We start from the raw sequence: 25,168 nt of genomic DNA on the forward strand, positions 1-25,168 counted from the left end.
ACTACGTGTGTTAATAAAGAAAAATAATTACATGAAAGTTGCACAGAGTACATTCACAAATTTTTATTACAGTGTGAGATCACATGTCCAAAACAATTTTAATTTCAAGACAGGTGACCAGTAAAGCAAAGCAGACAAAGCTTTTGTCATACAGAAGCAAAACTAGAGGAGAGTGTTTAACACCTGTTAACTCCCAAATAAAGTTCAAATAATAATTATGACAATCATATTCGTGACAAAATTTAAATAATGCTCTCTCGTTCAGCATTTACCATGTGAAGCATTTTTTTCCCAGCCGAATAGTCCAATAAAAGCAAATACAGACAAGCTCTCAGTGAAAACAGGCTTCACGTTAGGGCCACTGTTTAATGCACTGCACACATTTTCAAATAAAATAACCAGGAGATGTGTTACTGTACCCTTCAGATGCTAATGTACATGAGCAAAGATATCCACTTCTTCAGTGATGAGAAACAAATACTGTGAAGAGGCTATATTCATTCAATAATACTAAGAAGCACCTCTTGCAACAAGTCTCTCAGTTATTGTATATGAAATAAAACTTGAGTAAAAAGGAATGAAATCTGGCAGAAATAAACTACATTTTTATTGACATGCAGTGCTGCATAAGGTTTGTCCACTACCAAAAACCTTTAAATATTTAATATGTATACGCCATAAATGCATACTCTTTCTCCATCTTCCTCCCATTACCCCAAGCAGTTGTGTGGCAGATGGCCGCCCCTCCCTGAGCCTGGTTCTGCACGAGATTTCTTCCTGTTAAAAGGGAGTTTTTCATTCTCACTGTTACCAAGTGCTCGCTCATAGGGCGTCATGTAATTGTTGGGGTTTTCTCTCTATTACTATAGTTTTACCTTGAAATATAAAACACTTCAAGGCAACTGTTTTTGTGTGTGTTTTGTTAAAAACGCACACACAAAACAGGGTCTTTTTCCACTACATTAAAGGAAGTAATAAAATCCCTCCAAGGATCGAGTTTGTGGTAGTGGACTCAAAACATTAGGACCACCTGTATCCAACAAAACCACGGCGACAATAGGTGGAAGCTAAACCCAGCTAAACAAAGAAAAATACCACTGCTGGTTGCTTTTGTTTAACTGAAAAACTGAAATTCATTAAAAAAAGCATAATCCCTATTAATCAATTACACAGTTTTTAACTTCTCTAGTGGCTATAGTATGAAAAAGATCCTTCTAGTAAAGGATAACTTGCACTCTGGTTTTATAAAAGACAAGCCACCAGTTAAGGAAACTTCAAACCCTGACAGAGGGTGAAATAAAGAAATACATTTCTACTCATATTAATCAAACACACAGCGTTTTTATATACAGATGCATTTGACTTCCTTCTTAAAGGAAAAAAACAAAACTGTTTCACTCATCTGACTTGCCAAACCTCTTGACTGAAATGAATGGATGTTTGGAACACAAGAAAAATCTGCAGACAGTGTTTATAATGGGTGAATACTGCTTCCTCTCATGTATACAAGATAGCATGATGAAGAAACAAATGTGGACTAATTGGAAGGGCAGATATCCACAACAGAGAACCAGGGTTTAGAGCTTGAACAGGCAAATAGCAGAAGATACAAATGAAACCTACATAAAAAATATTTTCATTTTAATGCATCTGAGAAACAAATGGGTTGGATTTGCATTTCCAGCATGCACTGTAAGCCAACAGCTATACAGACTAGTCTACTGAATCATTACAAATTAATCTGAGCGTGAAGAACTGAGACCGCTGATCTCTACCCTCCAAATTCAGACATTTCTGTGCACTATTTACATAGAATTATTTGATTGTTTTAATTAGAGCTTTACAACTTTAATATGCAGCACTTGGGGATTTGACTCAAAGCCCCAGTACAGTATAAATAATCACCATATTTGGTCTCAAGGACCAGGTGTATTCCATCTCATTTGGTATTCATCTAAGGTGCTTAAGAAATCTAAAACTGTACATAAACCTTTTTCCAAAATAGATAAAATCATTTGTCAGGCCAATTTGTGTTTGATGCAGGGGGAGAAAAAAAAAAAAAAAAACCTCCTCAAAATATAACTTTGAGAAAAAATAAAAATCAATGACATCAATCAACACTATACACCTTCACGTCACAATTTAGACACCTATATACACACACATTTCTTTTTCTCTCCGCCATCTTCCATTTGTTCAACAATCGTGGTTTGTGAGACACGACTGGAGCTCCCCAGGCGAGGAGGACAAACAACACAACCACTGTTCTTTAAATTAGGTTAAAATGAGGTGTAGGACCCAGCTACTCTTCTGCAAAATTCAGCCACACATGACAAATACACCTTCTGTCACATCCTATGTACAGACAACCATGCGGTCAATGCCATATTGTATTGCAGAGTGCAGAGCTGCTATCTCACACCGGATTTATGTAGGCCAAGTGGTAGCGTAACAACATGCTATTGTCCCAATTTACTGCTCAATGTTGGAAAACATGAAAACACCCACCCGCACGTTCACACATAAATGCACATACTCACACACCCCTCTCACAACACAGATTATCACACCCAGCCTATAATGTACATATAACTCCATTTGCAGTTATAAAAACATTGCTTTTTAGTTAAATTTCCTCTTCTGTGGGTCGAAGCCAGCTTGCTGAATTCCATCTACGGATTAAGCCGAGCAGGAATTCTGTGGCATTTCCATGATAATGTGATAACATTGTGTTGTTGTCGAGTGCCACATTACATCCCTGCACTGCTAACGAGAGTTCAGCAAGTTCATGCTCTCCATGCTGTCATCGAGCTTCCCAGCTGAGGCTTTTCAATGCAACATGGAGGCAATGATTGTTCCGCACCACAAACCCGACATACTGAACTCTGAGCACAGGCTTCACTCTCTACCAGGTCGGCATCATGTCAGGGAACCAGACCCGGCCCAGGTGCTTCGACACCTCCCAGTGAATCTCATCCAGGGAGTATTTGTGATCTGGAATCAGTACCTCCTCCATGATGGACAGCTGGGACAGTCGGCGGCCGCACATTTTAACGAACTCCACAAACGCGCTGCAGGACACTTCGCACTCACCCAGGCCGATGGCTGACAGCTGGGTGCAGTGTTTGGCGATACGGATCAGCTCCTCATCCAGAGGACGCAGGCCATTGGCGCACACGACCAGCTCCACCAAACGAGGGCAGTGGAGGCCCACTCGGCCCAGGACCTCTTTGCTCACTGAGCGCCCGAAGTAAAGGTGTGTGACCGGGATTTCCTCATTAAAGAAGGGCCCGAACTCGTCCTCATAGAGGAAGAAGTACATGACCAGGTTAAATTTGGGCGAGTGCCGCATCATAGCGTCCCAGCTGCTCTTCTTGATGGTGTGGAAGTGCTGCCCGGGGTTTTCGCTCACCACATCAATTCGCAAGTGTTCCAGGTGGACGTGCTTCTCAGAGGAGAGCGCCAGCAGGAGTTCATCACTCAGGAGGTGGTAGTTTAGCGCTAGCTCTCGGAGCCCGTGACACTGGTCTGCCACACACAGGATTCCTAAAAGCACAGGCAGATAGTTTCAATTAATGCGACCAATTCTCAAATCGTGTTTTCACTTTCAATCAAAGAACAGGTTGACTGCATCCCCCTGACGAGTTGCAGTTTAATCAGCAATCATATTAGCTCAGAATTTCAGGAAAAGGGGATTTCTCTCATATAATCTCAGATGGTCCCTCATCAGACCTACAAATTGAAGGATGGTCTAAATCTACTGAGTCGTTGAGGTTAAAAGTTAGTTTCCCACTACCAGTTTTACAGACATATAGTTTTGACTCTTCTCAGGTTTTTTTAAATAAAGAAATAAAGTTCAGCTATCAACTCATCAGTTATGTCAAAACCTAAACAATTTATCTCTCTGAATAAAGTTCTGTGTGATTTTTCAATCAATACAGCATAAAGTATACAAGTCTTGAGCCACCTCTCGTTTTTTTATACGTTCCTCAAAAATGTAAAATATGTGCAGCAGTTTATTCAAACATTGACGCATAAGTGGAAACGCCACGCATAAGGCAAATACAGAGTCTGTGCAACAATAAAGGTGATCAACTTTGGTATGATCGCTTTTATTCTTCAACACAGCCTGAACTCTGTTATGCAAACTTTACTGAAGTAGCCTTCAGCAATAGTTATCCAGGATTCTCGAAGGACATGCTAATTGTTATGTTTGGATGTCGGCTGCCTTTAATGCTGTGGGATCATCTCAACAGAACACTATGTAAAGATGTGTTTCAACAGCCGAGAAGGCCAATCAATGATTGATGGTTTTTCTATCCAGGCATGTTATGTACACAAGATATAGTCATCCTTTGAGTTAGGCGCCTTTTTATGCTTGAGATGATTCATAGGTCAATGTTATAAACAAAAACATTACTTGGAAAATGTTCAGGTACAAGGACTGTAAAGCAGCCAATGTCTGAAGAAAAACTTTGAAAAGACCTTCAGAAGGTCTGACGAACTACTGATAATGCCCCCCCATTGACACCCAAATTCTGTCTCTTTTTTTTAAGCAAAAAAAAAAAAAAAAAGCAATGAGTGGTGGCTCAAGACTTTTGCACAGCGCTATACTCATTTTCCATTCATGCTGGAAGTAGAAAATAAATAAAAACACATGCACTTAGACTGTACCTGCAGGAGAGACGTGAGGGCAGCTGCTCATTTTCAGCAGTTTCAGGGTGTCGCTGTTGTTGGCCACCAGCACCTTCAGAGATGGATCATCAACTGGCGTGTCGTCAATCTTCAGCGAAGACAACGATTTGGAGTTGACGAACACCACGGTCAGGGCGGAGATGAAGTGAGACTGTGGAAGGACAAACATGACACATTGAATTGTAACGATCTTTAAACCTGACTGACGCCTTCGAAATGCCAGATTTAATCAACTGTGTCTGGAATGATATTTTACCCAAACATAATCTGTCCCACTAACATACAGTTTTTTGGTGGGCCTGGTACGTCAGGCAGACCTCTGTCATGGCTCACACACCACTATTTGTAATTACTGAGACAACCTTAAACTTAGGAATCTGCTACATATAACAATACAAACACAATCTGCAATCTGAGTACAGTAAGAAACCCTAATGTAATCACAATTAGTGGGTTAAGATTACATACAAATTTAATTTGTAGATTTAATCTGTAGACAAGGTAAACAAATTTGAAATAAAGAAATGCGAGGGTGTGTTCATTTGTGTCTACTGCATGGGTGGACCTCTGAATTAATCTTAAGCTTTGGTGCTGCAGACAGCTAGACTGCATACATCTGTATTACAAACTGAGGACAAGGAAATGGGGAAACCTTTTTGTGCAAAGCATTGGAAGGGTGTCTATTTGACTTTATGGTACATATTATAATAGCAAAAAAGTATTTATGATGAAAATGATGTAATATGTTATTATTTTCCAAAATGTGGAAAAAACAAGTCTTTGTTTTTTTGCATTCAGCTTTCTTTTGGTTCAAATGCTTCAAACAAATGTCCCCTCTGACAGAATGTGAGTAATAATGGCAATTTTGAGAAGATTTTATTATGCCAAAAGGTGTTTTCGCAACTTGGCAACTAGCACCGCATTGTGAGAAAATCCAAGAACAACACGTCCTCTAATATTTATCCACAGTCACACAAAAAGCAGCACAGGCTGTGAGAGGCTTATGCTGTCTTTAAAACAGAAGCTAAAAGGAGCACACCCTGGTGAACGAGTGAGGCCGTTTGCACGTTTCAAGTTCTATGACGTCATCACAGGTTCTTAAACAGCTTTTGAATGTCACAAAGATCTCAAGAGTTCATAAACAAGTGATTTTTTTCTACTTTAATTAACCTAAAAGTTCTTAAACTTGATTTTGAAATATTCAAAAGAATTCAACTAAGATTGTTAAAAACTGGCTCAGGAGCTCAAAGGTTTTAAAATGCGAACTGTGACGACAGTGGGTGTGTCAGTTTCTACACATAGCAGAACGTGCAGCAGGTTCCAATCCTTGATAAAACAAACACACCAAAAAAAGAAATGTCCAGCCCTTAGCCTAGTTTGCTCAATGACATCTAGATTCCATGAAACCTGGTTCAAGGAATAGAGCTCATGATATGTAAATAAAGAAAGTCCTGTGTCCTTTTGAAAATGTGGGACTGATAATAAAAGAGGGGATGTACACTAAAACAAGAATTCCTTTGATTTTGCTTACAAATCTAAAGAGCAGGACACTGTAAAGACCCAGACTCCTCGTGATTGTGTTAATTATACCTTTGGAACCTCCATGAAACTGGGCCTGGCTGTAGAGATGAGGCCCAAGGTCTTCAGTGAGCAGTTCACCAACTGTGAAAGAATGTCACAAGCTGCCTCTGCAGACTCCATACTACTGTCAACCTGATAAGAACAAGGAAAAGATTGCATATCACTCGAAAAACATCCAAGAAACATTTTTAAACAGAAGCTGCTTATGAACGTTTGAACCCAGAATGAGGGCACACGCAGTTACACAGACATTTTTACCTTGAAGCTGACATACTGCAGGTGATTGGAGTGCCTCTTTATGATCTGCTTAATAAGATCTGGATGTGTGGCTTTTAGATAAGAGCTGGCTGGCTGGTTGAGCTCAAACTCAAAGCATCTCCACAGCTCAGGCATGTGGAAGGCTTGGTTCCACCCACGGCACACCTGGGAGGCATAAGCCCGGTCCAGCAGTGGCAGGTACTGGAAGATATGCAGCAGGAGCTCTTGAGGCAGCCGTGCCCAGTTACAGTCCAGCGACTCAGCAACATGTGGCTCCGAATCCTCGCTCAACTGATTTCGCACCTTCTTGCAAACCTCCGCTGGACTCTCACAGGAGGAGTCATCGCTTCCCTCCTCTCCTCCTTTCATCCGTTTCATCTTTTACAAAATAAAATGCACTGATTAATAAATCTACACATGCCCATTACTTTAGAAACGTGTGCCAATCTTCTGAAAGGTGTCTAATCAAGGACGTCACGAATCAATAAGCTCTAGCTGCAGCCCTGCTGTCCCTGCACTAACAGGTGCAGATTAAATGTGCATGTTTATCACTCTGACGCACTCCGCAAAATAATTAAAACATTCCTAGCAGCTACCATATTGTGCAGATGGTGGGTCTGCAGACATTCCAGCTTTTTAAAAAAAATCTGTCTGTTTTCATCCCCTCATGTTTGTGTTTCTCTGAATAATCATCATTTTTCCAAAGTACAATTAAAGCCTTTAACTGTTGGATTTATACCGCTCGTTAACGCTCACACCAAAGTTGCACCGCATGTGACACTGCGTATTTCAGAGGAAACGTGACTGAGGTGACGTTACAGCCACACAACCTTACTTAGGAAAAAATAAACAAACGTTATTGAGCTTGTCAGTGCTATAGTTCCAATGAACGCACACAAATGCAATAAAGTGGCTCGTAAAGTTAGCAAGCTAACAGGGGAGTAAATGCAACCGCTAACCAAGTTAACGATTGCTTATTTATTAACGTAAAAGTGTGTTACAAGCTAACAGAGCGACTTAGTTAACTGGTGCTGCAAATTCACTTGATTCGCTGCAAATATACCAAACCCCACTGTACTCACTGGTCATTCATACCAAGTCTATAAACATTCATTATTTATTTACTAGTGACTCTTACCTTGTTGTTTACACACAGCTAGCTTGCTAGCTGTTAGCTAGAAAATCCGACAACTGACTCGACTCTTCAGCCCGGGCCGACGCTGGTAAAGTTCATCAGCAGCAGCAGCCAGGTAACACGCATCGGAGCACGATAAGAGAGCCGTCGGGAAAACGAGAACGAGCGAGAAATGTTTTCAGTGAAGAAACACCTCCGCTCGGCTGACCTAATTCCTTCGCGGGAGTTACAGAGCGCCCGCCTTGTCCGCCAAACCCGAAATGGCGAAATGTTGTCGTGACAGCAGCGGTGCATTATGGGATACATAATGCAAAATGGCTGTTGGTAAAGATCGTCTCCGTTTGAGTGATAACTCACCCGAATCCTAATAAAATAAAATCGCATACAGCGTGTTTTTTTTTTCCTGTTGGGAGCCTTCATAACGCAATGATTATTTCTAGAGAGCAACAAAATATAATACTGCTTGTTTGAGAAGATTATGTTTTTGAATACAGTAATACTGTTCCAGAGACAGAGAGGGAGACAAACTACAACTAAAATAACAAAATCCATCTAAAATGCACGATGATAGTGACAAAGTGGTGAGGTGGGATTAAATCAGGGGTCTGCTCTGACCCCCTTCTTGTTGGCAATGGTGATAGGTTAACCAGAGACTGATGTTTAGGGAACAGGTGGAAGATAGCCCTGAGGTGGAGGTATGCTCTGGAGGGAAGAGGGGGTGAAAGCTAGTAGAAGACTACAGATTGCATGTGTGTTAATAAGAGGGAGAGGAGAAACAGTGGAGCTAGCAAGAAGAGGATTTTAAATGACTGTGTACAACCATCCAAAGCAATGGCCAGTGCACAAAAGAGGTGAAGAAGAGAGAGGGCGGATAACTGCAAAGGGAATGTTTACAAGATGGTTTGGACTTGCTGGTATTAACAAAAAGGAGGTTGAGGTGAAAGAGATGCTTAGATTTTCACTTCATTAGAAATGAGTATGTCAGAGGGACAGCTCAGCTGGAGACGTGTAGTGAAGCAATATATCCACAATTCCTTCTTGGAGAGTGGATATATTGGACAAAGGAGGTTGAAAATGGAGCTGCCAGACAGGAGGAAAAGAGGAAGACCAAAGAAAAGTTCCAGTCTGGTCAGAGTACAGCCCTGCACACAGTAGAATTCATCCTGCTACTCCTGTCAGCAATAAACACCAGGGACGCCATACTGAGAGGGGCTCTGCAACAGACCTGCAACCTATGCATGGTGCCAGTCTCTTACTCATCTTCCAGCAGTGCACAGACTTACATGCACCTTTTTACTGCACATGTGCCCAAGAAACTTCAACAGGATAAAATAAGAAAAAGTTAGTGTGCTTCATTAGTTCATGTGAATTCAGCACTTATGGTGCAAATCTGGAAACACACAGCTAAACCTTTTGAAATGCATTAAAGGTGTGTTATTTAATGCTGCTCAAAGACTAAATCTTTCAACCGTCACACTATTATAGTCAGTATGACAAACCTAACATTTTGACTCTATGATAGGATAACTCATTCTTTTACAGTTTCCCCTCTCTTCATTTGCACCGATGTTTTAGCTTTTCCTCTGAGTCGTGAATACAGAAATGTGACCACTCATTAATGGATGACACGGTGTTTACTTTGCGAAAACAAAGAACCTGGTTTATTACCATTTGACTCCATCCACCACAGATATTACAGAGCAGATTCACAAGTATGAAGCTTTTTTTTTTTTTTTTTTTTTTTTTTTTTAAATTTAAACAGCAGCTGCTTTGTTTCCATACTCCACCCCCCTGACCTCCCCTCTCATTACCCCTGCCTCCTAATAGGGAAAAGCATTACAGGTGCAATATTTTATTTGGTGTGAAGACTGGCACCCTCAAATCATCCAGCTGTAGTCAGTCATACTGTGAGAGGGGTTTTTCATGTCTTAATATAAATTTATCCTTTCTTTTTTTTTTTTTTTTTTTTTTAAATTACAACCAGGATTTACATCCACCATCGTTCACTGCAGCCGCCAGGATCCATCTTCTCATTTCCAGACAACAGAAGAGATGTGACATTTAGAAGAGGGGGGAAAATTACGACTGTCTACTGTATAAAAATGTACAGTGGCTTTATTGACATACATTCCATAGGTTAAACAGCTGCAAAATAGGAGGCACACCCAGTATTGCACTTCATTAAAAGTTCTGGCTCAAAACATAACCCAGAATATCAAACAAAACTGAAGTGAAGAGTAGCAACTTCGGAATACAGCTATTTTTGAATAGTATCATTATATACAAGATTAGATAAATCGTACACTATTTTCCTCCCAAACATAATGTTCTTAACAGTCTTATCCATCAACTCAACTCCTTTGTTTCTTCTTCTGTCAACCCATGATGCACTTGACAGCGGAGAATACTGTACAAGTTTACGAAAAAGTTTACATACAACAATATTTTAAATTTATAGTTAGGAAGCTGGAAACACGGCCTGCTCCATATTTTCTTTTTTTCAACTTTTTTTCAGACCCACGCTGATCCACAGTTGTCTATATGCAAATTAATTCATATTCAATGTTTAAACTTGTATTGTTACACTTGAGTGATCAGGAGGTGTGCAACGTCTATAGAAGCCGAGGGAATACAACGGCCGCATGCAAACACGTCACAAGAAATTTATTTTTTTCTTCTTTTTTTTTTCTTTTTAATTCAATTGTTCTTTTGTCCCCCTCCTTCCCTCCCCTCACCCATTCAGGTCACTCTGAACCCAAACGAGTTACTGCTCGCGGTCGCAGCGGATCCAAGGATACTGACGGTGGTGAAAGAGCAGACCTGAGGACTCTCGGCGTAGAGCAGAAACCTGGTCCAGTGTCCAGGAGTCTTGGCAATGCAAGAGCCAAACTTGGCGGCTGAGCTTCAGCAGCAGCAGCCAGAAATCACAGTAGACAAACTGGTTTTCAGAAAAAGTCTTGTTGTTTAGAAGGTGTGGGCGTTCCTGCACACCCCGCAGCCAAGAGCAAACTCTTCCCCCGTTGGTGGGTGGACTACATGCAAAGGGCATTCAGTGCCTTCCAGCTGCTTGCCTTTAGGCCCTGTGACAGAGAGGACAACGTTTACACATTAGCATTAAACCTTCTGGTGGGCAAATACAAAAAGAGATCAAGCTACTGTACTCTGGGCAGGTGCAGGGAGCGTAGGACAGGATGTCAAAAATATTTTGTCATCCTAGAGTTATACAGATGTAAGAACATCATGTTTCTCAAATAGGCCTGTCACAAAACCTTCCTTTGTTCTTTAGTATCTGTAAAAACTGCAGATACTGTAGACGACAACAACAACAGCAACAACTGGAATGGGAGATGCAAACACAGGAGCAGCAAAAGGTCAGCTGCGTCTTTCGAGCAGTGTGATCAGGTTACAGCCAATCATTATTCAGAGTAAGAGACGGACACTCTCACTGATCTAAACTCCCCAAAGACAGTGGCTCTGTACACAGTAACCAAGGTGACCAAGTTTCAGTCATTTGTTATTAAGTAGCAACTTCCAGGGTTAAAGATTAAGCCAAGCCGTGGCTACTGCAGTTTCTCAAATGAACACGTGAAGTTGACTCCAAATACAAGTGGAAACACACAGACCTGCATGTTAAGAGAAGTGTGCCACAATAAACAGTTTTTGTTTTTGTTGCCAAGTTCCTCTTTCATGCCATCTGAACAGGAACTGTTTTTGTTTTGTTTTCATAACCCACTCATTAAAATTGTACTAAAGTTATCCCTTAGCACATAGGTATCAAACTCAGGCAGCCTAATTACATTTGGCCCGCGAAGCCATACCAAATTATTATTAGAGCTGGCCTACTGGTATTATACAGCTAATATATATATTGTTTAGTATTAAGCTTTGCTTGTTCCATATTCAGTTTTTCAGCAAAACTTGTTTGAGTCCATAAGAAAAGATTCATTCTTATATCTGGAGGAAGATTTTTTTTACAATAAATATTAATGTTAGCCCGCGACCTTGTTCCAGTTTTGAATTTTGGCCCACTGTGTATTTGAGTTTGACACCCCTGCCTTAGGAGGCGGCACGTATACTCTGAGTGACAAGCAGATGCTGAAACAAGTGGATGCTTCACCTTAATAAGCAAACTTGCAAGTGCCTTCACAAACTTCACAGTCTAATGCATAAATGGCTCCAAAAGCTAAGTCTGCAACGGTCAAAATGTCAAATTTGTGGCCAATTGCCGATAACATGATGACAAAATACATAGGAATTGTTAAGCACCTGCAGGACAATGGGGCAGTTCCTCTTTGGGGACGCTGGTCATCCTCTGGAAGTCATCATGGCAGGCATTACAGAAGTGTGTGGTGCCAAAGCAGAAGAAAACAGCCACAGAGCAGCAGTACCGGCATTTATACTCAAGGAAGTCTGTTCCATGCTTGGAGCACATCTGATGAAAGGACACAAAAGATATTAGGGCTGGGCTTATATTTTGCTCTTCAAGGACAGATGAGCACCATTTTTAAGGAAAGGTTTGGCTTTCTTTCTTTATTGTTATTCACTTAACAACATATAGGTCTGTTAGTTCTACAGATGTCATATTATTCATTTAAAGTGCTCCTCGCAGACACAATTCCCACCTGAGCCCTGGACACATCTGAGCATGCTCCACAGATCAGTTCACTGGGGTCGTAGTCGTCTCCCTGTCCTGCCTCTGCATCGCAGCGAGCCTCTCCCCCAAAATATGCCTGGAAAAGAAAAGCGTCATTTATTCTCCATCCTTATAACACAGTTCCACTAAAATATACTGGGTCTTTCATCCAGGTGGTACCTTCTTGCACTTGTAGCAAACATAGTATGCATATCTGTTCATGGCAAAGCCTGCAGGGTCATTGTGAAAGCGTGCCCCTGGTGTGGTTATTGCCTCACTCTTGTGCAGACCCTCGTACTCGAGCCTCATCAGAGCCTTCCTCCTCACATCCTCATAAAGCTCCTTAATGGGATCGAGCAGGTCCTTGATCACAGAGTGATTGATTTTGTTCTGCAAACAACGAGACAAACAGGCCAGCAAGTGTTGGGTTTACTTCACATGCTAAAACGATAATGAACAAAAGCAGTCGCAGTATGGGAGGCAAACGCTTTTTCAACAAAGCACTTAAACTTGAGTCAATCAAAATTTAGGTGTGGTGAAAATAGTCCAGTCCCTTTGTCTTCCCGTAAGTCAGAGAGGGTCAAGTAGCATTTTACCTTGCAAATGGGACATAACATGAACCCGAATGTGATCCGAGGCCCCAGCCAGCGATTTTCAAGAACGCGCCGAGTGCACTGAAGGTGGAACACGTGAGTGCAGTCCAGCTGGAAACGGATCAAAAAGTTAAACATTAAACAGGAGGACAAATTTAAATCCCGATGTGATGCTTTTAACGAACAAAGAGCTACCTGTATAGCAGGAGCAGCAGACAGGGCTTCAGTGAAGCAGATCATACACATGTCATCCGCATCCTGTTTCAGGCAGCCCGTGTTCTTGTCACAGCCGTGCAGACATGGCAGGCAGCTGTCCTCGTTTTTGACTCCTCCACAAGGGTGTCCGCAGGGATGAGTCTTACTGCACGCCAGTTTAGCGTACTCCTGAGTGGCCACAGGAAAGAGTTGGTTAGTGTTAGGAAGTACAGCACAAAATATCTAAAATTCAGCCTGGGCTAAGCTTAGCTGATTTATTTCCACGATTTTTCTATTTATTTGTAACATAAATAGAAAACACACAAAATTACACTAAAACTAGGGTGAAGGGATTTTTCAAGGCTCATTTCTCATCTTAAAATTTTAAAAAGGAAATCAGCTCTGAAGCTTAAATGTTTTGTTTGGTTGTCAGCAAGTTTCTGCAAAAACTACAAAGTTAAATTTGATGAAACTTTGCTGTTTGCCTGTTCTCAACTTTTCCCGCAGAGTTCAACATCACCTCCAAAGTGTGCATCAGCTCTCTCAGACTCCTCACCCAGTATTTGTTCAACTCACTCCAGATAAGGCTTTTAGACACAACTGAGAACCCTTTAGGTGCAGCTCAGGTTTATGACATTGAAAATATTCTATAACAATTTTTTATTGAAACTAAACCAGGTGCTCACAGTTTTAATAAACCCCTCAGTACATCTGCATAGACTACAAGCACAGACACTGAGATTTCATGCCATAGATCAAGCGTGGTACCTGGCAGTCTGGATCTGAGCAGACGCTACCCACTGCAGACAGCTCAGTCCCATTTCTCGTGCCACAGAACCTGCAGGCATCTGAGCTGCTGGACGTTGGTTTACCTACAAAATTATTAGGCTTGGTCAAAATAGGAATAGATGAAAGCCCTGAAAATGCAGCTTCAGTAGAAGTCATTTTATCAGCTTACTGATATGGCCATATGTATGCAATGTTACCCAACAAAGCCCATTTTAGTGTTACCTGTGTGCTCTCTGAACTCCACCATGGCCTTCATAGTCTTTGAGTCAGCCAGAGCCATGAGCCAGAACAGCTTGGTCCTCCCACAGCCTTCATGAAGATCCACCTTTATGGCCTCCTCTTCCTCTTTAAACACCTAAAACACATTAAAAATGATTGTACACTGCAGGAAAAATTATGTCCAGTGCCTCAACTGCTTGTGAAATATTGAGTAATAAATTATACTTAATAATTATACTTAAAGCTCCCCACCTGAGTGGCTACTTAATATCGTTTAATTTGTTTTTATTTGTCTCTAGTAATAAATTAAACCTCACCTGTCTCTGGTGAGAGCGTGTGCGTCTGTGCAGGTGGAGGAAGCGGTCACAGTCAGTGCAAAGGTTCCCACATATGTTACACAGGATGATGGCTGCTGTCTCACCATCATCATGGTTGTCACACATGGGCTGCAGACACAAGACGAGTAAATGAATAATTACTCTTTTGATGATCTGTCTTTAATAATTTGCCATACAGTGTAGCTTTAAGCTTTTTCTCACCATCTGCTTCTGCTGGCCATCTTTGCCCATCCAGCGACCAGAGGACAGTCTGTCTACATGATCTTGGTCCAGCACACACAGTGATGCCAAGGCCAGCCAGAGCTAGGTAACAGCAAAGGAACGTGATATATAATAAATACACAATATTTTTAAGGTTATGTAATTGCGTATGACAAATTTTTCATACCCTTGTGGTTGCAATACAGCGTACAGGAGACCTATGCTCCTCCTCCATTTTGGTCAGTGCTATGATGGTCTCGGCTATTGCATTTTTGGTAACTCTGGACCAAGCGTCTGAAAGGTGCCCCTAATAAAGAGGTAATGTAGAGGTCATTTTACCACATAAGAAATTTAACACAGCGTGAAACAAGAGATGGATTAAAAAGTCAGCAAAAACTTACAGCTGCCATGTCTTTAACCAGCTTTATGATGATCTCCGCAATCTGTGGAGGAGTGGAGCCTTTCATCCACCAGTGGCTCTCCCCTCTGCGGATATAGCTGAGCATAACAGGAGGGGGCGACATGCTTAAGAATATAACACAGCTGTCATTTTTCAGGAACTACACCTCAGGAAATCTCAAGCATCCCAAATTTTAAAAAAAGACAGAGCCTTACCTGGAGTTAAAGATCATTGGAAGCGTGACTGTGGTGACCCCTTTTCCTGCTGTCATTCCGGCTGCACCAGAGATTGTGGTGCCTTTGGCTTTCAGCTGCACAGTGAGGGCTTTTGCGATACAGCCCAGGAACATGTCCAAGATGCCGAGCTTGTTCCAGTCACCTTTCTCTGTGGAGTGAATGATGTCACTGATGTCTGCCGGTGGCAGAGCCTTCACCCCAATGATGCTAGCAAGACGCACAGGCGTCACCTCCGGCAGGACACGTCTAAGCAGTGAAGTCACCTGAGAAGTAGCCAATCAGATGGTAAGCAAGATTATACTTTCAACAGGCTCACAAGGTATTTACATAAATATCTGTAAAACACAAATATCTTAAAACCTTTTATGGAAAAAGTGACTCTACACCAAAATTTACAGTCATTTAAAGACAGAATTTATAGACGTCTTTGTTCTAGTTGGATCTTCTTCTGATTTCTTCACCACACCGTTGCCAACAGTGAGCGATTAAGTCAACTGAAAATCTTTTTTATCGTCAACATTTAACACAAAAATTAAACCACAGTAGTTTGTTTAAAGTTTTTTCTTTTTGTAAACCCTAAAAGCACTCATAAGGAATAACTAGATGGGTCCCAATATTGTCTGTAAATGGTTCAACAGTGATGAACAATCACACTGCCAAATCATGTAATTCCACTGAGTGCCAGAAGGTGGCAGCAAAACAACAGGAACTGTCCAAGCTGCCAAACTTAAAACTAACTACACTAAGCAGCTTTCAAAATACTGAGGAAGTGTAATCAATACACAATCGATGCTGATGTAAATATGTTTACAAGAAAGCCGCACAAGTTTCCTCTGATCATTAAACTGAAAGGTTTTTCTTGTTTTGTTTACATCCTCTCCCACCTGTCTCTGTACTCTTGGAGAAGCCGTGTGCAGCAGAGAAAACAGGTCCTGCATGAGCGTGAGCTGCTGGGCCAGGTACTGGCGGCCGACGTTGGAGCCGCTCAGAGCCAGGACCATGGACAGGAGCTCAAAGCAGTAGGCGTCAGAGGAGGCGTCATCGTCGCTGGGCTGAGAGTTGGCGTTCTCTTTGCTGGAGATGGCGTGTTCCCACTCCTCTCTCACACGCGTTGCCTCCATGCGGATGGCTTGAACGATGTGTGCACAAACCTGAAAATGTCACACCACTGAGGTTAGCTGACGGAAGTAATATTTCCACGAAATGACAACGGAATTTCACTGTTTAACGGTTTAAAGTGAAATTGCTATTGACCTGTTTCTGCAGGTTGGTCAGTTTGCTCCTGCTAAAAATGATTCCCACCATGTGCTCCTTGAGGTCAGCGTCAGAGGGTGCCTGTTCACAGAAATGCAAGATGAGCACGTATAAAACATCAGGTTTGAGGTCACTAAACAAACAGTTAAATAACTAAAGTGCTGACCTTGTCTTCTCCCTCGGGAGATGAAAGCAGGTTTTTCTCCTCCTGCTCTGGAGTTGGCTCTGCATCTCCACAGATTAGTTTTCCAAACACCTACATTTACAAACAAAGTTTAAGAAAGAGAAACGCTTACAAGAGTTTAGAGCTAATTGCAGGTATGTGGAAAAGGCAGATGAGCAGACCTGTGAGGTAATTAAGCGGAAAACTCTGAGAGTCTCAGCTTCACAGTTCTTCTGCTGGGCCATGCTGGCTGAGATTTGTCCGGGTATCTTGATGGCTTCGCCGTCTTTCCAACCGAGGACCTTCACCTGACGTACTCTCAGGGTGTTTTCAGGACCTTTCAATTCCACCTTGATCACATGATGATCCCCTCCAGGAAGCTCACTCGTCACCCAGCCCATGTGACGCGAGTCGAGGTCAGCCTGTGACAGAATCGCAGAAAGGTAGAGAACTGCCATGTTATTTGATGGTTTGTTTCCTACTCCTTATTTCAAAAGGAGAATAATTTAGACGTAAACTGTATATGCAGCCCAGAAAACAAGAGCCATTCACTGTGAAGCAAGTTAAATTATAGATACCTGCTTGATTCTGCAGAGGTCTTCTATTGCTTTTCCACACAGGAATGTCACAGAAGTAACTTTGTTCTGTAAATATAAGGGGAAAAAAGAATTTTACTCAAATCCATCAGGAAATTGTTGTAGAAGCAAGGTTTTAACCACAACGCTTGTTGTGCCGTTGCCTGCTTACCCCAATGTCCCTGGAGTTGTCCACATGAACAGACACCTTAACAGCGTTTATGCCTTTCACACAGCTGATGGTGATGCTCTTGGTTTTGTTTTTGTCTTCATCTCCAGACTCCCAGAAGGTTTCGGTGGAGCCGTCTGTTAGGCTGCCGATCATGGCAGGGCGACTGGATGTCTTGATGTCTACGACACTGGTCAGGTCCTTCAAACAGGTGACCAGGCAGAGATCCTGTACGAGGTACAAACATATTTATCAAGTTAAATCATGACAGATGAGTAAGCTCAGGTGCTGGCTGCTAAATACGCTGTTAACTTTCTTGCCTGGCTCATTGCTTCATATCCGGACTGCACGCTGATGTTGAAGCTTTCCTCACTGTCTCCATCATCTGACTTGGATAGGATATTGTTGATGTGATGGAAAACATTGCTCTGGTGGAGGAACTGGTGGTCGGACTGCTTGAACTTGAGACTCCAGCACCTTAAACAAAGAGTCACAATCATTTATATTACCACAGAAGCTCAGAGCTGCTAAAATTACAAAAGGAGGCACAAAATGGTAAATGGCCTGCATTTGTATAGCGCTTTTCTAGTCCCTAAGGACCCCAAAGCGCTTTACACTACATTCAGTCATTCACCCATTCACACACACATTCACACACTGGTGATGGCAAGCTACATTGTAGCCACAGCTGCCCTGGGGCGCACTGACAGAGGCGAGGCTGTCGGACACTGGCGCCACCGGGCCCTCTGACCACCACCAGTAGGCAAACACGGGGTTAGTATCTTGCCCAAGGATATTTGGCATGCAGCGAGGAGGCAGCCTGGGATCGAACCACCGACCTTCTGATTAGTGGCTGACCTGCTCTGCCACCTGAGCTACAGCCACCCCAAAAGAGAAACTGTACCTGAGTGCCATCTGCTGTAGTGAGCTGCCACTGGGAAGTGACATCATGAGGTCAGAGATGGTCTGAAGGAGGCGGTGGAAGGTGTGGGGCAGAGGATGAGCTGCTTCCCCAGCAATAACAATGTCAGACAGAGGGTGTTCGCAAACGCCAAGGTCTCGCTCCTGTGCAGAGTCGATGTTCATAATTAGAAAGTACAGTAAAGCCACCTTCTTATCACCCTCCGTAACTTTAAACAACTCATTACCTGTTCTAAATTTTCTTTGTTCCCCTTATTCTCATCGTCTTCCTCATCCTCAGGTTCAAATGGCGATGGCGTGAGCGATGCTACAAAATGCCAGAGAATATCATGCAGAGAGGTGGTCTGGATCACATTGCACAGAAGCCAGTTGAATGCCTGACAGGGAAATTAAAAAAAAAAATGTATTAGTCTTATTATAATATAGAAATGGGTGTAATATTAAAATACTTGCCTACGAACCCAAGATATTGTAATTAAAACAATAATTAAGGCAAGACTGAGTTGTGTTATTCGGACAACTTTACCTCCATGGCAAACACCCTGCAGGCAGATTTCCTCAGTGCATGCTTCATGGCCACCTCTAGGCCCTCCAGGTCATGGTGCTGGATAACAAAAGCCAGGACGGGCCACTGGAAGTTCCTCTCACCCTTACTGAGGGAGCCATGGGCTGAGATCAGCCGGGATAGCTCAGGGGATGGGTGACGTAACAGGGAAGAGCCAACTTCTGTACAGAAGACAAAGTAGTTTATTTATACACACGGTGCTGTAACTCACTCTGGAAGAACCAATAAGCACTTTTTGAAATGACAAGACGCGATTACCTGCATCACCGCTATGGACCCTGCGTCTGGGCACAGCTTTGACCCGTGCTGGAGAGGGCGAATGTTGCTTGTCATATTCTGATGCGACAACTGAGTAAGACCTCTGAAACACCGTCCGCTTAGCCGTGTCACTGTCTGTGATTGGACTGGTCTCGAGACTAAAAGACACAAACAAATGCTGGTTACCCCTTAAATATTTTTAAGGACATTCAAGTACTTTAAACACAATATCGAAGTGTTGGCTGACAGAACAGTACATGGACATGTTCAGCAGCTGCTGCAGCTGTGGGAGGAAGGGACGCATGAATGTATAGATGTTAACAATAAAAAAAACAAAAACCTTTACACAAACACAAAGCCTTCTTTGTACAATTTAAGATGTGGTTTGCGATGACAGAGGCGGACGTTTTTAATTAAGTGCGCTGGCTGTCAGAATGTGCAGGGGAGAGACAAGCTGGGAACAACTTGTGCAAACAGTGCCTATTGGTACAATTGCATCATCTGTTGGTCAGTTATGAATAACAACGTGGAAACAAATAACCTAACATATAAACCAAAAAAAAGGAAAAAAAATCTCTGTAATAAGAAATCAGAGCTGCAATTAACTCTTCTTTTAAATAAAAGAAGTAAAATTGAATTCATTGTCAATTACCTGGGTGGCATTGATTTCATGTTGCTCTCTGGTTCCTCAAACACATTGGGGCAGGCGTCAGGGGTGACTGAAATATAGGGCGCGGGAACAGATGTTGAGCGTAGATACCTCATCTCATCTTGGAAGAGGTTATCATCTTGGTAGGCTCCAAAGTTCTCAGTGTGTTGTCTAAAGGAAGAGTAAGAGACTCAAATCTTTATCAAAACACGTCACTGTAAGGTTTTCTTTTCTATGTCTGAGCTTGTAATTACCTAGCTAGTGTCTGTAGGTAGAGGCAGCCCATTTTATTGGGGAGTTCTTCTGAGACACCCTCCTTCAGGCTGGGGAGGAGGTGGGAATGAAGAGGCCGAGGAGGGTGGTGGCACAGCATGCTCGGTTCAGCTGCACTGCTGAGGGACAGTAGGAACAATGCGTTGGCCCGAATCACCTGGTGGGCCTCCATAGTGGGCAGCGCCCTTGGAGTCTTCACCTGCAGAGGTTTCTTCCTCGACTGCTTCACCTGGAAAACAAAGGAAAACACTGGAGTTTATTTCATGGAAGTCAGTATGATGTCAGAAGCTGATTCAAGGAGGAAGATTTAAAAACAGTACCTTCTCCCGGGCAGCAGTCTGTTTCTCTCTGAGGTATTTCTCCCGACAGCGATCACACACCAGGTACCAGGTGCTGCCTCCTATGCCGCCGTCTCCACAGTTTCCAGCCCAACCACCACAGAAGTGGCCAATACTGTTGTAGCCCTGACCCCCTGCATACCGGCCACAGCCTGCCATAATAACACAAAGGAGGGACGTTAAGAAACAGAAAAGACTTACAATTTAAAGTGTGTTACAAGATACCACTGACTGTACCTGGATGAGCCTGCCTCATATGGTACGTGACAGGGTAAGGGTGCGATTCTCCACACAGCTCACAGATGGTGTCTTTCTCTGGTCCACCCATTGCAAGTTGGGCCATCTCTCCAAACAGATTCCCTCTTGGACGCACCTCTGCCTTTTCCCTTTTCTTTTTCTCCTTCTTTGCCTTTTTACTGTCTTTCTCATGCTCTTTCTTTTTTAAGATGGCACTGGATCCCGGACTGGGGAAGATCATGTTCTGAGTTGCTGCCTTGATGGTGGCCATAGAAATGTCCTCCCAGAATGCAACCAAATGCTGCAGTGTTAATGGTAAGATTGATTTTGCCCTCATAGAGGGATGGGAAGTCATTTCATAGGAAATGGACTCTCCTTTTCCATCCTCACACTTCTCTGGCAGCGGAGGTTCCTTCAACATAGACAGCACTTTGTTTTTGTTGATGCTGCCCATTTTGGAGATGTCTGGGCCATGTGGAGCAATATTAAACATGTTAAGTGCAGAGGAAATCTCCAAGGAGTGGCGATTCTTTAATTTGCTCTCCTTCTCCTCAGCGCCCTGTCCTCCCAGGGAGCTGCGAATGGGGGCGTGCTCTTTGGTTAAGTCTGGGTTGAACTTGAGGAAGGAGGAGCAGGCCATGGCATCATGGACAATGCCTTCATGCCACAGGAACGCTGCAAAGACTGCGCGTGCACATTCAGCCACCGAGGGAGACATGGCCTGTTTGGCAGGTTCTGTGATCCTAGTTGTGCTCTCTCCTTTAAACAGAGGCCCGGATTTGTCCTTTTTAGAACGCGTGTGTCGACTGGAGGTTTTGCGGCTGACTTTGGGTGAAGAGCGGCTCTTTAGTTCCTCTTCGACAGGGGCTTTGCCGATGCTGAAGTGCACCTTACACGAGCCTTCTTCAGCATTACGGAGCTCCACATTCTCATCATTGACATCCTCATTGGACAGGAGCGCGCTAGAGGTGCAGACCTCCACGACTTCACTGTGCAAGTTCTCTTGGGTAACATGTGGTGAGGGAACACGGTTCTCTGCATTGCCGGTCATCCCTTTATTTGGGTCTTTAGGAGACAGTTTAGGTTTGGGGGAGGTAGATCTGCCCCTAAGTGGCTCTGTAAGGGGAATCTTCTTCTTTCTCAGTGTGTCTGGGTCCAGAGTATAAGAGTCTGATTTGGATCTCTCTCTTGGAGGATCGAGCTGGGCTTTGGACGAAGGGCTAACTTTAGGTGGGAGATTCTTGTCATGGTGGGGTGAAGAAGAGTGCTGGGAAGAGTTGCTGGAGGGGCTAGACCTGCCTGACGTGGATATACTTTTTTGTTTGGGAGAGGAAGAGCGAGAGCCAGGATTCGGAGACTCAGACCGATTTCCTGAAGTTCTACCATCTGCCTTTAGAGCCTGCAGTGTGTTGTGATTGGGCGAGTGGGAGCGGCTGTGCGAGTCAGACCTCAGTTTGGCCGTGTCGGACCGCAGTATAAGGGCCTCGCTAGCTGTCATTCCACCCTCACTTGTTTTGACCCTGCTCTGCTCAGAGGAGCGACTTCCGCGGCTCTCCTGTTTGGCTGAGCGATTCTCCTGACGGTGTTTGGAGGCTGGGGACATCGGCCGTGCACCAGGCATGAGGTTCCCTCGCTCACCTAAACATTAACAGGTGAAACTCAGTTACACCACAAAAAAGGTATCAGTAAGAGTGAAAAACAAAAACGTAATAAGAAAAACAAAGAAAGGTACAGAAAAACTGAATGAAGAGTAAAAGAGAGCTAATGTCAGGAATGTGAAAGAAGTTATGTCTTTTAATGTAAATGGCAGTGAAACATTTTATTAAAACAAACTAGTGACTTATGTGACCATCTAGATCAGGGGTGTCAAACTCATGTCATGGGCCCATGCAGCCCACGTTGATCTTAAACGGGCTGGACCATTTCTGGCAGTGTCAGTGTAACTACACATTTAAAATGCCTGAGATATCTTAATATATACGAAAAGGTGCAATTTTCAAACATGTCTCGGTTTTTCTAAATGAGAATAGATTTTGTTCATTTTCTTTAACACTAATTAAAAAAAAATTAAATCTACTTACTGTGCACCCATTGTAAAAACTGAATTAAAAAAAAAAGTATCCATTACTTAATTACTGTGGCGTAGTATAAACAGCAACAGCTGAATCAATGATTTATCAGTAGGATAACATTGTCCAAAGCCATGCACTGACCCTGATTGCCGTCTTTCCGAGCCAGTTCTGGCCCTAATGTTTGACACCTCTGATCCAGATGTTTTGCAAATGAGACTGTTACTGGATAATGGAAGCACTGATGAAAGATGAATCTCAGCCCAGTTCAGGGACCACTCCTGATAATACTAGAAATAGCCTTGGTATTGACCAGAAACCAAGTAATTATGTACCAACTACAAATATCCAAAAAATGTCTATTCAATGAACAGCTTGAAAATTCCTTTTTTCTAACCGACTTTAAAATCATGTGCAACACTGAATAAGTCTTAAATGCAGTTTTTCCTCAATTTTCTTCCCATTAGACCATAATTTAAAGCTTTGCACTAACATAATCCCCCCCCAAAAAGTTGAGCACAAAGCCCTTGATTCACCACAGAGCAGACTTGAGTTCCTACCAACCATCTGTTCAGTCTGAGGGGAGGCATGATGCATGATGTGATTACCCACCCTTTTGCCTCAGAGCGAGAGATGAGAGAGCAGTACCATGCCCAGCCACGGACACATTGCTTTTGTGCACACGTTCGCGAGAAGCAAGGCTGCATGATGAACCATCTACAGCGGAAAACAGTGGAGCAGGTAAACAAACAAGACATGGAATGCAAGGAGGCCACCGCAGAGAAAAAGAAAGAAGGCATAGAGGCAATGGAGTCAAGGAGGTGGAGTAGAAAGTGGCAAAAGGACAACATGTTACAGTGATGAGGGGATCAACAGACAGACAAACTGACTGGCGTGTAGAAACACTTATAGAAGAATAACAGAAAAACAAAGAACCCTGTAAATGTCATGGACAAAGTTGTGCACATGTTTTAGTTAATTTTTGAAATCCTCTCCTCTTTTGGGGCCAACAATACAACCTTTGGTAGGAGGCTTTATACTTGGTTATAAAGCAGGTAGTTTTGTTTTTGTTTGTTTTGTTGTTGTTTTTTTTTTGGGGGGGGGGGGAATATTGATTTTATTTAAAACTGTATTTCCTGGAAAGGCACTGATTGTGAAGATTGGATTGCCCTACGAAAAAGCAAGATTAATAGATTAGTGAGCTATGTCAAGCTCAAAACTGGAGTTTTCAGTATCATGAAAGTGATCCACTTTTTACCTGGCTAAATCACCATGGTAACTTATGCTGAACCTAACCTGGTCCAGACCAGATTATGTTCAGTTTCAAATAAAGTTTGGAAATCAACTGAAAGTGCCATGTTTTAACCAGTTCTTTCATTTTCAGCATGTTTTAAAGTACAAGATTCTCTACTTGGCAAATGCAACTTGTTAGCCTACACCTTATCATCATGAATGAAGCCCAGCCATAAAGTTACAGCACTGTGCAATGCACTGTCTTTGGAAGGTACATGCATTTCCCAAGAGGAAATATTCTTATACAAAACATCCCTTTTTATGTGAAGACGGAACATGAAGCAGAAAATCCAGCATAACAGACGCGTGATAACCATGGTCATGAAACTCATCTCCGACTGGGGTTTTAGGTTTCGTCAAGCCAGCTCACGCAAAGAAAGCTTGACTTTGTTGAACTTCCTTCATAGTACATCCATCTGAGTTGATACAGTGTTTTCAGTAGGGCTGCCACGATTTGTCGACTAGTCACGATTACGTCGACTATCAAAATCGTCGACGACTGATTTAATAGTCGACGTGTCGTTTGAAGCTTTGTAAGATCGCAAAAGACGCAGGAATAATAGCAGGATTTAAGAGTGTAATAACGGACTGAAACAGAAGATGGCAGCACAGCATGTACAAGGATGCCAGCTGCCGTTAAACCCCGAAGAAGAAGAAGCAGCTGTGTCTAGTGATGTGCGATACCACTGATTTCCTTTCCGATCCGATACCAAGTACTTTTCAGGGTGGTATCGACGATACTGATCCGATACCGATACTTTATACAAAAAAACGTATTTTATTTATTGTATCTCAAATTATAGCGTCATAATGATTACAGGACATCAGATTACTTGTTCATCATATAGAAATAAAAAAAACTGAAGTTGTGCGCTATTTGAATACGTTGCCTGCCTGCAGCACTAAAGGACTCCGTGAGAGACGCGATTCGTCTCAACATACGCGCCTCATATTCTGTGATATGATTTACTCTGAGGTGTTTGACAAGGTTAGTGATGTTGCCACAACCAAACATGCCAACCCTCCCGATTTTTCCGGGAGAATCCCGGAGCCACCATTCTCCCGAATTTCCAACTGGACAACAAAATTGAAAAACCATATTGCAGAATTCATAGCGTGGCCGAGCCAATT

The 25,168-nt window shown here is 42.7% G+C and overlaps 2 protein-coding genes across 19 annotated transcripts in view; both read right to left on the reverse strand.

Annotated features, from left to right (window-relative positions):
• Positions 1–48: 48 nt before the first annotated feature.
• On the reverse strand, positions 49–7,940 carry fbxl3a (F-box and leucine-rich repeat protein 3a). The gene is made up of 5 exons (XM_004567999.4): positions 7,673–7,940; positions 6,535–6,912; positions 6,286–6,408; positions 4,675–4,846; positions 49–3,546 (listed from the first exon to the last, which is right to left on the reverse strand). Exons 2-5 carry the CDS (start codon positions 6,910–6,912, stop codon positions 2,906–2,908), a joined length of 1,314 nt encoding a protein of 437 aa, XP_004568056.1. The 5' UTR covers positions 7,673–7,940; the 3' UTR covers positions 49–2,905.
• A 1,826-nt stretch (positions 7,941–9,766) lies between these two features.
• mycbp2 (MYC binding protein 2) overlaps positions 9,767–25,168 on the reverse strand; it is a 64,986-nt gene continuing 49,584 nt past the window's right edge. For 12 of the 18 annotated variants that reach the window (XM_004568007.4, XM_004568003.4, XM_004568006.4 and 9 more), the window contains 28 exons: positions 20,676–22,313; positions 20,421–20,590; positions 20,082–20,329; positions 19,831–19,998; positions 19,179–19,336; positions 18,882–19,081; positions 18,583–18,732; positions 18,339–18,499; positions 17,755–17,911; positions 17,438–17,662; positions 17,269–17,334; positions 16,873–17,112; positions 16,694–16,783; positions 16,528–16,608; positions 16,158–16,424; positions 15,253–15,536; positions 15,039–15,162; positions 14,825–14,944; positions 14,638–14,739; positions 14,416–14,544; positions 14,102–14,234; positions 13,859–13,962; positions 13,091–13,279; positions 12,899–13,006; positions 12,483–12,692; positions 12,292–12,399; positions 11,936–12,101; positions 9,767–10,749 (listed from right to left, as the gene is read on the reverse strand). In XM_004568007.4, the coding sequence (XP_004568064.1) occupies positions 10,634–10,749; positions 11,936–12,101; positions 12,292–12,399; positions 12,483–12,692; positions 12,899–13,006; positions 13,091–13,279; positions 13,859–13,962; positions 14,102–14,234; positions 14,416–14,544; positions 14,638–14,739; positions 14,825–14,944; positions 15,039–15,162; positions 15,253–15,536; positions 16,158–16,424; positions 16,528–16,608; positions 16,694–16,783; positions 16,873–17,112; positions 17,269–17,334; positions 17,438–17,662; positions 17,755–17,911; positions 18,339–18,499; positions 18,583–18,732; positions 18,882–19,081; positions 19,179–19,336; positions 19,831–19,998; positions 20,082–20,329; positions 20,421–20,590; positions 20,676–22,313 (5,912 nt within the window). In that variant the 3' untranslated portion in view covers positions 9,767–10,633. Of the gene's footprint in view, positions 10,750–11,935; positions 12,102–12,291; positions 12,400–12,482; positions 12,693–12,898; positions 13,007–13,090; positions 13,280–13,858; positions 13,963–14,101; positions 14,235–14,415; positions 14,545–14,637; positions 14,740–14,824; positions 14,945–15,038; positions 15,163–15,252; positions 15,537–16,157; positions 16,425–16,527; positions 16,609–16,693; positions 16,784–16,872; positions 17,113–17,268; positions 17,335–17,437; positions 17,663–17,754; positions 17,912–18,338; positions 18,500–18,582; positions 18,733–18,881; positions 19,082–19,178; positions 19,337–19,830; positions 19,999–20,081; positions 20,330–20,420; positions 20,591–20,675; positions 22,314–23,356; positions 23,462–25,168 lie in introns of all 18 variants that reach the window. The other 6 variants (XM_004568014.3, XM_012923751.4, XM_004568004.4 and 3 more) reach the window with 4 other exon arrangements.

Source organism: Maylandia zebra, linkage group LG16 (genome assembly GCF_041146795.1).
Source record: "Maylandia zebra isolate NMK-2024a linkage group LG16, Mzebra_GT3a, whole genome shotgun sequence".
Taxonomy (NCBI): Eukaryota; Metazoa; Chordata; class Actinopteri; order Cichliformes; family Cichlidae; genus Maylandia; species Maylandia zebra.

Bases quoted from the DNA above. Each gene is read 5' to 3' on its own strand.
- fbxl3a (XM_004567999.4), bottom strand. From the start codon at position 6,912: ATGAAACGGATGAAAGGAGGAGAGGAGGGAAGCGATGACTCCTCCTGT. The intron at 6,409-6,534 runs GTAAAAATGTCT...TGTTCTTATCAG, and splicing joins TGCAGTATGTCAGCTTCAAG to GTTGACAGTAGTATGGAGTC. The intron at 4,847-6,285 runs GTATAATTAACA...GTCCTTCCACAG, and splicing joins GTTTCATGGAGGTTCCAAAG to TCTCACTTCATCTCCGCCCT.